At 35.9% G+C, this 14,332-nt stretch overlaps 1 protein-coding gene across 1 annotated transcript in view; it reads left to right on the top strand.

Moving 5' to 3' along the window:
* Positions 1–14,332, top strand: part of LOC115218089 — a 57,051-nt gene that overhangs the window by 21,273 nt on the left and 21,446 nt on the right. The window contains exons 2-5 of the mRNA XM_029787876.2: positions 632–656; positions 4,224–4,316; positions 6,050–6,148; positions 12,762–12,818. Coding sequence (XP_029643736.1) covers positions 632–656; positions 4,224–4,316; positions 6,050–6,148; positions 12,762–12,818 — 274 coding nt within the window. The remainder of the gene's footprint in view (positions 1–631; positions 657–4,223; positions 4,317–6,049; positions 6,149–12,761; positions 12,819–14,332) is intronic.

Raw genomic sequence — 14,332 nt, 5'->3', positions numbered from 1 at the left:
GCTACTGTTAAGAACAATAACAGATATATATCTTTAACTATACTGGTTAAATAAACATCTAAGATGTGTTACCCCCACAGGAGCTACTCAGGTTTTGCAAGCTCTTCTGAATCCATTGCACCGTCAGAAACCCTTCCACATCAGCTGGTATCTCAGGGTCACAACTGTTTTCTCCCCTTAAGCTATATGTTTTGCTTGAGTGGGGTAATGAGAACTGAATAAGTCTTCATCCACCTGAAGTTAGCAATAGCTGTCTTGAATTGGCTTCAGCTGCTATGCCTGTCTCCTCGGTGGCTTTCTTTGGCTGTTTGGGTTTCAGATCTATCTTTCGCAGGAAATAATGCAATGATTCAGTCAGAAAGTTGCAACAGCTGACTTCAATCAGGAATGAGAACACTTTTCCCAGTTTTGCTATTGTTTTAAGAATAGATTGTAAAATATTGGTAAACATGTGTAGAAATAACACCTAATAGTTTACTGTTTATTATCTGTGAAACTAACAATAATTAAAGTAAAATTTCTCCTAAATCTATTTCTCTAACATGCTTAAACACCTCTACATATAAGCAATCAAGTATCTTCCCTACTTTAAACATGTTTCTTACTTTTATTTCTTTTTCTTCTATTTCAGGAAAGTAACGTAACAGAAGTTGCTGGTAGGTGTTACCCTTCCTTTGATATTATTTTGGTGTGGCAGTGATGGGATTTGAATCACATGTGTGGAATGCTTCTAACAGATATCCTTTTTATCATCATCATCATTACTGTCATCATCATCATTGTCCTCATTTTGATCAGTCATATTTGCCATTGTTGTCATCATTGCTGTTGTCATTGTTGTTATCATCATCCTTATCAACATCACCATTGTCATCATTGCCGCCATCATCACAGTTATCATCATTGTTAATGTCACTTTAGGCCTGTATGGGCTGAACACTACTGTTGCTTTCTCTCGTCATCTCCTTCGAGAAGTTCAGTATGGTGTGATGAGCTTTCCCTACCTCTTGCTATATCTTCCACAGTCGTCCTCTACTGCAGGTTTCTTTCACTTGGATTGCTTGTTAAATCTTTACCCAACTGTCATTCATCATTCACATCACATATCTGTGCCAGTTCAGTCTTCTCTCTAGCACATTATGCATGATTTCTCTTACAGCCAGTTTTCTTCCCAGCTCACCTGTGTTCTGTCATTCATACACATTAATATTATGCATCCTGCAGATCATTCTTGCCTCATTTTTCTCTACTCTTCACACATCCTACTCATTTAGTGTTTGTTTCATTGCAATTCAGCACTACCTTTCATACAAATCATTATAAAACCTGCCTTTGTTGCTAACAGAGGGAATTTTCCTCTGAAATTTCCCCGCTACTTTCTTATTCTGGCTGCTATGATTTTGAAACCTCCAATTCTACTGCTAATTAGGTCAAATAGATAACAGTAAGGCAGCAAGCTGGCAGAAACATTAGCACACTGGGCAAAATGCTTAGCGGTATTTTGTCTGTCTTTACGTTCTGAGTTCAAATTCTGCCGAGGTCAACTTTACCTTTCATCCTTTCAGGGTCAATAAATTAAGTACCAGTTACGCACTGGGGTCAACGTAATCAACTTAATCCGTTTGTCTGTCCTTGTTTGTCCCCTTGTGGGTAGTAGAGAAATAGGTATTTCGTCTGCCATTACGTTCTGAGTTCAAATTCTGCTGAGATCGACTTTGCCGTTCATCCTTTTAGGGTTGATAAATTAAGTACCAGCTATGCACTGGGGTCGATGTAATTGACTTAATCCCTTTGTCTGTCCCCTCTATGTTTAGCCCCTTGTGGGCAATAATGAAATAAGATAACAGCAAACTACTTCCATAGAACCTTCCTGTCTTTGAAGCAATTCATTTCATGTGTGCTCTCACTGCTGTCTATTGCTAAACATCTATTCAACATCATTGTTGTTTATCATCATCACCATTGTAATTGACACCATCACTGCTGCCACTGTCCCCACATTGTCATTGTTGTTGCAAAACCTCACCTATTTCCAAGCAACATAATATTTTCCCATGGGCAGATATGTTTTTTTCACAAAAGACTGAAAAAAAATAATACTCATTTACAGCCATCATGTGATGTCTAGAGAAGGGTAAACACAAACACACATACATTTATATGCACATATATGACAGGCTTTTAGTTTCTGTCTACCAAATCCACTCACAAGGCTTTGGTCAACTTGTAGAAGCTGTAGCAGAAGATACTTGCCTAATGTACCATGAAATGAGACTGAACCCTAGACAACATGGTTGAGAAACAAGCTTCTTAACTGCACAGCCATGCCTGTGTCTCAGTTACATGAAAATTCCTGTTAATATACTTGTGATCACATGGTGTCTTTTGTGTAAACTATGTGTACACTGTATGCAATTCCTACATACACTTATTCTGCATATTGAGTTAGCCATTTTCCAGTTAGTGGTGTCCTGTCTTTTTTCCTGTCAAAACTTTTGCCTTTGTTAGGCTTACTTTAAGCCTTTTGATTGTACGTTTTTGTTTACATGTTTAGATTTCCTTCTTGAATCCTTTGACAGATTTAGCAATGAGAACTAGGTTATCAGTGTGGGGAAGTTCTCATAGATAATTGATTTAAAATCTTCTTTTAAGACTGGAGAGTTATAAAATACTAGTGGGAGGTTGAAGACCCATCCTTGATGGGCAACAACTTGAATGCTAAATTCCTGATGGAGTTCATTGACAACTTTCATCTTTCTGACTGCATCTTTGTACATTGTTTGTAATAAGCTCTCACAAGCTCTTCATTTACAACTAGTTTTCAGAGTGAGTACCGGAGTACAGAGTGTGGTACTTTGTCAGAAGTTGACAGCTGCTAAGTACAGTGACTTATTCTTTGTTAAAGCCAGAAAGAGGACATTGATGGTGCCTCCTCATTCTAGTACAAACCAAACTGCACTACATCCAGTCAAATCTTTCCCTAATTAGTAGTGCTGTATCTCTGTTATTTTCATAACTTGGTCCATCAGTTTCATGCCTCTTTCTTGAACATCTCTTTTATCTTTGTCATAAAAGGCACCAGTCGAGTGCCAGTGACACATAAAAAGCACTATTCGAGTGTGGTCATTACCAGTGTCATCTTATTGGCACTTGTGCCCCGTGCTAGTAACATTTTCATCTTTTTTATTTTTGGTGTCAGTGACTGCAAGTGTACCACTATCATTTTGCATTTACTGTTTCCTAACATCATATTGATTCATAGATGGCTTTACAATCTGGAACATCTCACACCTCTGATCTTATTGTAGATCCTTGACAAAATCTTACCACCAGCTTCCCGCCTTACTATGCATACCTGACACTTAACTTTTCTAAGCTACCTGATATTGTTCCTTTCTTCCCACTTCCTTCAGTTTCTCTGAGCCTCTCTCTCATCTTCTGTATCTCTATCTACTGTGATAATTCCATCTCGCTAGAATCATGCTTCATTGGTGGATCAGATCTGTGGCTTGTAGCAGATTGTCTTGTTGGTTATTTGGGTATATTGGGGAAGAACAAAATCTATTATTATGAGAGAAAGAGAGGGAAAGAGGAAATGGTTCTGTGAATCTATAGTTGGTGTGTATGTTGGTAAATGAATTATTGTCAATCAACTAGACAGCTGTTTTGAGATGTGGCCTAGAATGTTTGCGCACATAGCAGCAACAGCTCAGTCTCATATGTTTACCTGAGTCTTGTTCAGACTCAGCAGCTGATTAGGGGATGAAGTTAACTCTCAACAAGCAGTTTTCTATCCCTGGAAAAAGGGCCAGTTTCTAGAATCAGCTTCTTTTTCAGAAATGAAGCTTTGACAAGGTTATATATGTTAGGTTACCATGTGAAATTATTAGAAATTATGGGGCCTGGCATTTGTATCAATTTTGATTATTTTTAACTGTGTTTTCATTGATACTCGTGGTGCTCTGGTACTGCTGAAGAAATTTTTGTAAACTTTGGGAGATGTTTGTGGAAGACAAATGGAGAATGGAGGATAATATCATCATCAGCATCATCATCATCATCATCATCATCATTTAGCATCCCTATTTCATACTAGTTTGGGTTGATAGGATTATCTATATAAAAATGTGTGTGCATAGTTATAAGTAACAAGAAGGTTAGTAATGATGATAAACTTATATAAATAATAAGATGATATAAAAGGTATTTTTTTTATATTACAGAAGTAAGATTTGAAGACATTGAAAAGGTTTTGGCTGATCCATTTACAGAACTTAGCGAACTTCTAAAAGAACTTGATGATGAGTCAGTTCAGAGTAAGTACCTGAAAAATATCATAGTCAAAGTTTTGTTCATTATTCTGAACCCTTCTTTCTTTCACAACTTCCACAATGGAAACATAGCAGAAAATTTCTGGAAACTAAGACAAAAATAAATATATTTTATTTCTAAAATCTATTTGTTTAAATGTATGGATTTTACTGAAGTAGTGAATATTATAGTCTCATTGTTAAATAAAAATAAATGATTCTTAAATAACAAAGCAGGTATTTTAACCCTTTGGTATTCAGATTTCTTTGTTAAATGAATTGATTATATATTCACATTGTTTTGAATTAGTCATACTTTATCTTGTAGCTTCAAGATTTCAATGGTGTATTTGTATATTTTTACAATGACATTGTAGGGTAGGTGTGAGAAGTTGGATCTAGTAATTTTGAACATAAAACAGGTAGAATATTTAGGCTGGATATGGCTGGATTAAATGCTAAAGAATTAAAGGTTAGTGCTTAAATGATAAAGTACCTAAAGTATTTTTCCCTGGATAGGATCTCAGGTAATCAGATTGTTATTGCCAACTGATAAGTGAACTGAGTGATGTAGAAAATAAAGTGGTTTGTCTAAAAACAATTACTAATGTAGGCTCAGGACCATATGACCTGCTGGAAATAACAGGCAAATTCCTACTAGCTTGCATCTACTATTTTGAAAAAGGAATGTACTATATCTAAATGAAAGATGGAATGGTCATCGCTGGAATGACTTTGATCATACATTTTCAGGATCAAAGCTAACCTAGTATCAAACAACACCAACACACCTGCATTTAATGGGACATCAGATACATGCTTACATGAAATTGAGGACCAACTAAACCTAATGGGGGAAAGACATTCATGACAAAGCATTATGCGACACATCTTTGTTGTGGTTGTTTAAATAAGAAGTTGTCACTGTTGTAGAAGAAACTTTAGATAATATTTCCTACAATGCCTTAACATCTCTGACAAAACTCATTGTCGTGTTAAAGCTTTTAAAATCTGCGATTAAATCTGAAAAGGATTTTTAAAAATCCATTCCTATTTTCTAAGCTCTTGTTTTGATTTTGGCTTTGCTGGTGCAACCAAAATTCCATTGCTAACTCTTTTCTTTTAAGTAGCAACAGGTAAATTTTAATGAAGCAAATTTTGTCTTAGTCTTATCTCAGTTTAATTTAGATTCAAAAAATGGTAAATATGTATATTTTTTTAAACACAGTCTTTGAGTGCAAATATATCACAACTGGCTCTAAAACCTTTCTGAGCTCTGAGGTTACTAGAAACCTACAGTTATTTCAACATATAAAATGCAGTAATATGAATTAATTGAAAGTTAGATAATTGATATTCAACCACCAGCTCTATATTGTATCACCAACAAAGAATAATTTTGATAACCAAATTTACCTATCCTTATAAAGACACTTATAATTGATGAATGCTTGCTTATCTTGCTATTCTGAGTTCAGATCTAGATAAGGCAAAAAGAAACCTTTCCAATATATTCTTCTTTGAATTACATTATTTGAAGAATTTTCTTCATAGATTTGAGGATATTTGCTGTGATTTAACATAACTTTGGAAAATCTTAAAACTTGAGATTAAAACTAAACATTGACCAATTATTATAATTTAACATTAACCCTACTAATATACTTTAAAAATTTACAGATATTATAACTGTAATGATGATATAACAATGTTTATTTCTTTTATTTTCTTCCCTTAAGGCAATAAGACACATCATCATTTGCTTCGAAGTTCTGCTGATATTCTGACAGAAATACGAGCAAACATTCTAAAGTTTTTAAATGATCATTTTCCAGATTGTGAGTATTATTTACATTTCATAGTAAGAATGTAATGTATTAGGTACAAATATGGTATGGCAGTGAGCAGACTATAAATGAATTAAATGTATATGAATGACTGGGAACCCATTCATTTAACAATTTAAAATTTGAGCAATCATCTACAAGTTGACAATGCACACATCACAGTGTTGGGAGAGCATATATGAATGGTATTCTTTACTAGTAAATTGCATGGGGAACGGTTTTTCTGAATAAAATTATATTCAGTCAATGAGCTAAAATTTGAACAAACTGTTAGTAGACTACACATGCATGTAAATGGCTGCAAATTTTCAAATTTTATATAACAAATAATAATGTTTGTCATATTTTTTGCTAAAAACATAGCTATGTATTTTTTTTTACTCTAGGCACAAGGCCTGAAACTTTTTGGGAGGAGGCCTGTTGATTAGATTGACCCCAGTATGCAACTGATACCTAATTTATCGACCCCAAAAAGATGACAGGCAAAGTTGACCTCGGCAGAATTTGAACTCAGAATGTAAAGACAGATGAAATACTGCTAAGCATTTTGCCCGGCATGCTAATGTTTCTGCCAGCTCGCTACCTTGACATAACCATGTATTGAAAGAAGTAAGACAAAGGGAAAACTCATATGCATACATACATGCATGCATACATACATACATGCATACATACATACATGCATGCATACATACATACATACATACATACATACACACATATATACATCGTGGCACTCCATCAGTTATGCTGACACGGGTTCCAGTTGATCCGATCAACAGAATAGCCTGCTCGTGAAATTAATGTGCAAGTGGCTGAGCACCCCACAGACACGTGTACCCTTAACGTAGTTCACAGGGAGATTCAGCATGACACAGAGTGTGACAAGGCTGGCCCTTTGAAATACAGGTATAATAGAAACAGGAAGAGAGAGTGAAAGTTGTGGTGAAAGAGTACAGCAGGGTTCACCTCCATCCCCTTCCGGAGCCTCGTGGAGCTTCAGGTGTTTTTGCTCAATAAACACACACAATGCCTGGTCTGGGAATCGAAACCATAATCCTACGACCACGAGTCTAACCACTGGGCCATTGATCCTTCACTATATATATATATATATACATACATATATATGAGGAGGTATCCAAAAGTAACAGAAACGTTCTCTGTGAGACAAATCCATTGTAGTTCAGGCTTCTGCCACTAGAAGCCACTTGATGCAACCCTCAGGCATCAGTCTGCTTATCAGTGACGTTGGGTAAAGTTGTACTGCTATGTGGTGCATCTTTGTTTTGCAGTACTTCCCCATTGTTTGTTGATTTTTGAGATGGATGAAATAAAGGAACAGTGTGATTCCATGAAATTCTGTTTTCTGCTGGGGGAAAATGGTGACCAAAACAGTTGTCATGCTTCAGACAAGGATGCTGCTATGAGAAAACACAAGTTTATGAGTGGTTTTCATGCTTTAGGAATGATCACTTTTCACTTGAAGACCAACCTTGTTCAGGGCAACTGTTGACCTCTCAAATGAATGAAAATATCGAAAATTCATGAACAGATCTTGGAGGACCATCACTGAACAATTGACACCCTTGTTAATATGACTGGTGTGTCCTGGAGCTCCTGACAATGAATTTTGAGTGAGGAATTGTGAATGATGAGTTGCAGTAAAATTTGTGCCTCGCCTGCTCACAGAAGATCAAAAGCAGTCACAACTGAATACATATCGTGAACTGAAAGAACAGTTGGAAGTTTATCCAGACCTTATATCGAAGATCATCACTGGTGACTAAAGCTGGTGCTCAGAATTTGCAGATGTGGAAGAGGTGAAGAAAAAATCAACAGAGGCATCACTTCGCAAGAATTCTAGCACTGCTTTGAATAGTGGAAAACCTGGACCGATGCATTAGTTCAAATGGAAAATACTTTGAAAGTGATAAGAGTGTAAACTAAGTGAATAAAATGATATTGCAAAATTGTGGTTTCTTTTGGGTACCCTCTCTTAAATACAGAAACCAGCTCTTTCTCTATTGGTAAGAAATCTTGAAATAAAACTGATTAATGATATACATATATATATGTGTGTTTGTGTATATATATATATGCGCAGGCATACCTCATTTTACATAACCCTGATTTACGAAACTTCATCTTTAAGAATTGTAGATAAAAAAAAAATGACAAAAAGGGTTTATCATGGCAATGTGTGTCACTTCCGGTCTGGCAGCACCTGTTACCTCAAGTGATTGCCTGCAACTGTTTTTTGGATTTGAAGTGTGTCAGTGCCTGCCTGACTTCCTTCATGCTAGCCTGCATTTTATCTTCATTCCTTCATCTTTTAAAAAATTTTTTGAGCATTTTTATTTCTTTGAATACCCTTGTGATATCTTCAAAAAGAAAGAATTCTGACTTGCAAAGAAAGGATAAGAAGAAATACGAAGCAATTACTTTAGAAATAAAATATGAATTGATTAAACAACATGAAAAATGTGCAACTCTTAAAGATTTATAAAAAAAAAAACATTATATGGCTCCTTCATCTGTTTGTACTATCTTGAAGCAAAGGAAGATTATTTAAATAAAGCAAAAGAAAGTCACTCTTTAAATTGGTTATGAAGAAAAGATAATGAAAGTTTAATTTCATGCACAGAAAATCTTTTGACAGCTTGGATTAACAATGACATTCATAGACTTCATATGCTACTTAGTCAGGCTATAATTTGCAGTAAAGCAATTTCCCTTTTTAATTCACTTAAAGATAAATCAGATAGATCAAATGAAACATTTGTAGTGAGCAATGGTTGGGTTGATCGTTTCAGAAAGCAAGCAGATCTACACAATGTGAAGATCCAAGGAGAATTGTCTAGTGCAGATCAAAAAGCTGCAGAAACTTTTCCTCACCAATTAGATTTGATTGAAGAAGACGGCTTTATACCATCTCAAATATTTAATGTGGATGAGATGGGCCTACTTTGGAAATGAATGCCCTCAAAAACTTTTATTGTGAGAGAAGAATCTTCAATGCCAGGAGTGAAACTGCAAAGGATAGGATAACATTGCTTCTGGGAGGAAATTGTGAAGGGGACTGCAAACCCAAGTCCATGATTATCAATCTGAAAACTCCCGTGCTTTAAAAGGAATTGATAAGACAAAACTTCCTGTAATCTGGAAGCATAACAAAAAAAGCTTGGGTGACAGGAACTCTGTTTGAAGATTGGTTTTCTAATCACTTTGTTCCTGAAGTAGAAAAATTTTGTAAAGATAAAAAAATTCCTTTCAAAATTCTTTTGATAATGGGTAATGCCCCCAGTCATGCTAAAAGCATCACCATCAAAATATTAATGTTTTTTTACCTCCCAATACAACATCTTTATTGCAGCCTATGGATCAAGGAGTCATTTCATTATTCAAAACTTACTCTCTCCATTTCATCTATGAAAGACTCATTGAAATAACTGATAAAGAAAATGGTTCTATGATTGAAGAATTTTGGAAGAGTTTTAACATCCTCGATGCTGAGGTCGACTTTGCCTTTCATTCTTTTGGGGTCGATTAAATAAGTACCAGTTACACATTGGGGTCAATATAATTGACTTAATCCGTTTGTCTGTTCTTGTATGTCCCCTCTGTGTGTAGCCCCTTGTGGGCAGTAAAGAAATAAGAATAGTTAGCATGCTGGATGAAATGCTTAGTGGTGTTCCACCTGTCACAATGTTCTGAGTTCAAATTGCACCCAGGTTGACTTTGCCTTTCATCCTTTCGAGGTTGATGAAATAAGTAGCAGTTACGCACTGGGGTCGACGTATTCAACTTATCTCCTCCCACCAAATTTCAGGCCTAGTATCTATAGTAGAAAGGATTATTATAAACTGGTCTTATCCTCATCGTCGTTTAATGTCCACTCTCCATCTCCATGCTGGCATGGTTTGGACAGTTTGAGATGGCGCTGGCTAGCAGGGAGCTGTCCAGACTCCAACTATCTGTTGTGGCATGGTTTCTATGGCTGGATGCCCTTCTTAATGCTAACCACTTAACAGAGTGTGCTGGGTGCTTTTTATGTGTCACCATCACAGGTGTGTTTACACAGCACCAACATGGCTGCGATAATGCAGTACCAGCACAGGTGCTTTTTTTAGTGGAACTGGCACCTGAAAAGACAATCTTGTATGTGTAGAAGACATAGCCACATCTTCTGATGGATCTTTTCTTTTTGATGGATGGAATTTTCTAGTTAACTAAAAAATTTGAAACTTCGTATACTGGTAGAATGTGTCAAAAGAAAACATTATTGTAAACAAAATTGAAAACAAAATTGTAATTTGTAACTTTAAGGTAGTTTAATTCTTCGAATTTTAACCAATGAAATCCCAGCATTTGAGCTCAAATCATTTGCTGCGTTATCGATATTGATAAACAAACATAGCAGACGCACAACACACACACACTCTCTGTCACTCTCTCTCTCTCTCAAACACATGCATATACATTTGCACAAGCACATAGTAATTAATATATAAGCGTACACACACATACAAATGGAGATATACATACACACACATACGCACACAAGCATACATACACGTTTGTGAGTTGCCTCTTGCCGCAACAAATTTGCGCAAAAGGTAAATAAACCAGAAAGGGGGGGGGTCAATGTTTCATCGTTTCGGGGTCGATAAATTAAGTATCAATTACACACTGGTGTCAAGGATTTTTTTCCCAATTTATATCACAGCTTCCGACAAGCTGGGGCATCCTTTTATGAAAAAATATTTCACAAATTTTTACAATACGACTCACACTCCACGCGCAAACTCTAGACCGCTTTAGGCATATTATTGTTTTGTTTTCTGGCCCTTCAAAACCATGGGAGCAGCCTTTTCGGTAAAAAAGAATAAAGAAAATATTAAAAAAATATCGTTAATATTTTTATTGGGCGACGAAATTCATCGATTTAAGAGATATAGCTGTTATTTCTAGCACATGCAGAAGACAGAAGACAGACAGGAGAAGGATGAATAAGTCGTGTGTGAGTGAGTTTTTAGATGCAGCAAATGATTTCAGCTCAAATGCTGGGATTTCATTGGTTAAAATTCGTAGAATTAAACTACGTTAAACTTACAAATTACAATTTTGTTTTCAATTTTGTTTACAATAATGTTTTCTTTTGACACATTCTACCAGTATACGAAGTTTCAAATTTTTTAATTAACTAGAAAATTCCGTCCATCAAAAAGAAAAAATCCCTTCTGATCACTTGTCATTTCCTCAGTGAGGCCCAGCATTCAAAGATCCTTTCTCACTACTTCGTCTGGGCATGGTTGTGTGGTTAAGAAATTTGTTTTCCGATCACATAATTTTGGGTTCAGTCCCAATGCACATCTTGAACAAGCCAGACCAAAGCCTTGTGAGTGAATTTGGAGGATGAAAACTGGAAGAAGCTCATTCTATTAATCTTTGTGTGTGTGTATTAGATTGTGTCTGCTTGTCTTGACATCATGTGATAGCTGTAAACAAGTGTCACCATCATACAAGCTGTCATTTGTTTCCAATCTTCCACAGAAATGTGTGGTCATAGAACAATAGCACTTTGCTTGAAAACAAGTGAAGCTTGGTAGCAGAAGGTCAGCTGGCTGTAGAAAATCTGTCTCAATGAATTCTGTCTGACCACTGCAAACATAAAAGTGATTGTGAAAACAATGATAATGATCATTATTACCTCAAACTACAGTATAATAACTTATTTGTACCAGTGCATTCAGACTTTTGACCAGGACTTTACTCTTTTACTTGTTTCAGTCATTTGACTGTGGCCATGCTGGAGCCACCACCTTTAGTCAAGCAAATCGACCCCAGGACTTATTCTTTGTAAGCCTAGTACTTATTCTATCGGTCTCTTTTGCTGAACCACTAAGTTACGGTGATGTAACACACCAGCATTGGTTGTCAAGAGATGTTGGGGGACAAACACAAACACACAAACATATACACACACACACATATATATACAACGGGCTTCTTTCAGTTTCTGTCTACCAAATCCACTCACAAGGCTTTGGTCAGCCCGAGGCTATAGTAGAAGACACTTGCTCGTCTATTACATTGTTACAATGTTAATATTATTAATAAGAAGAAAGTGGCGAGCTGGGAGAAATGTTAGCTCACCGGGTAAAATGCTTTGTGACATTTCATTTGTCTTTATGCTCTGAGTTCAAATTCCCCTAAGGTTGACTTTGCTTTTCATTCTTTAGGGATCAATAAAATAAGTATCAGTTGAGTGCTGCAGTCAATGTAATCAACTTCATCCCTCCCTCAAATTTCTGGCCTTGTGCCAAAGTTGGAAACCAGTATTATTAACAAGAAGGGTGAGGGATTGACAGAATCTCTACAATGGTAGACAAACTGCTTTATGTTATTTAAATATTCCTTTAAGCTCTCAGTTCAGATTCCACAAATGTAGCACCAGTCATGTGCTGGAGTCAATCATCACTATCAAATTGACAATACCCTTCTCTCAGATTTTGTTGCCTTGTGTCTGTGTTAGAAATCAATTTTGTTAATAAGATTTTTTCAACATGCTAATAGATTCATCATTTTGTTTTTCTTTCAGCGGTGAATAAAGAACACCCACTAATGGTGAACTTGTCCTGTCATTTGAGAACAGAAGGTATAATTTCTTATTCTAATTTATTCAATTTTGACAAAAAAAAAAAAAAAAAATCAACAAAAAATAACTCCAATCCCCTCACCAAATTGTCAGTAGCCATAGTGTACTCTGAATTTTGATTCTTGTTTGTTACTATTTCACTTCATTCATACCCTTAGGAAGGGCTAAATATAGTAACAGTCTCATTCCTATTCCTTACACATCTGAGGTCTTGTGACTATAATCAGTATTCTAGATTGAATGCTGTATCCATTTTTTGGATTCTATAAACTTAGATGTATGTCTGGAATAATGATGTCAGGAATTAGTGGCAATATATTTTTGTAACAGCAACTTTTCAATTTAGAAGTGATAATTCTTCTGCTAGTTGGGATAGTGGAATAATGTTTATTACTTTCAATTAGGTTTGAACACTTAATCTACAGGCTGAGTAATTCAACTTGTCAACCAAATTATTGAAAAGGAAATGAATGCAGAAAAACATTATTGTTGATTAATCAACTGGAATACCAGCTAGACAAATGGTACTTGGTGACATATTTTATATGTTAAATTTTTATAATATAGAATATAATTTAGTCAGCTCGCTAAATGAATTGACATGAGTGCTAATTAGAAATATTTTTTATTTAGCACTGTCTAGTTTAGACACAATATAGACCAGTGTACTAATTCAGTTTAAATTTATTCAACCATGCTATAGTCCTATATATATCCCATGAAGACCAGTCTGGACTCAATATACATGGATGTAGTGCAAATACTGACCAATAAGAATCATTTATTAAAAGTGCAATACTAATTAGTGCCAACACACACACTATCTCTCTTTTTCAAAATTTTGAAGTTCTTGTCAGAGAAGAAACAGTTATAAACTTCTTGGTGTTAGTTACATCAATAAAATAGGCAAACTTTGATGGGAACTTAAAGTTTGAAATCCTGTAATTAGTTCCACTATCATGCTGTGCTCCCAAAAGCTTGCAGTATATTTCTTGACTATTCCCAGAACAAGGTTACCTGTTTTGATTGTATATCATCATCATTTAAAGATCATGTTCCATGCTGGCATGGATTGGACAGTGTAACAGGAGCTGATGGTTCCAAGGACTGCATTGTGCTCCAGTGTCTGCTTTAGCATGGTATGTATGGCTGGATGTCCTTCCTAACATCAGCCACTTTACAGTGTGTAACTGGGTGCTTTTTCTTCATGCTGTCAGTATTGTTGAGTTCACCCTGTAACTTGCAGGACTAGAAGGAGATGGGGTGGAGTGAGCTTCCTCCCAGGAAACGAGGAGTTAAAGCATGAGAGAAAGGGAGAGGGGTCAGAACAGATTCTTGTAGAGGATCTGCATGGTTAATCACATTCCTTAAGAAGGAGAGAAAGAGAAATGATCAGCAGGAGCTGCAAAGAGACAGATAATAGTGATAACATGCCCAGGTAACCCATAAAGATACATGAGTAGAAATGGGTGGGTGGTGGATTGTAAGATTCTCACATATAGTCATCTAAGAAT

The sequence above is a fragment of the Octopus sinensis genome, linkage group LG1 (genome assembly GCF_006345805.1).
Source record: "Octopus sinensis linkage group LG1, ASM634580v1, whole genome shotgun sequence".
Classification (NCBI taxonomy): Eukaryota; Metazoa; Mollusca; class Cephalopoda; order Octopoda; family Octopodidae; genus Octopus; species Octopus sinensis.
This window is presented reverse-complemented; position numbering and strand designations above follow the sequence as displayed.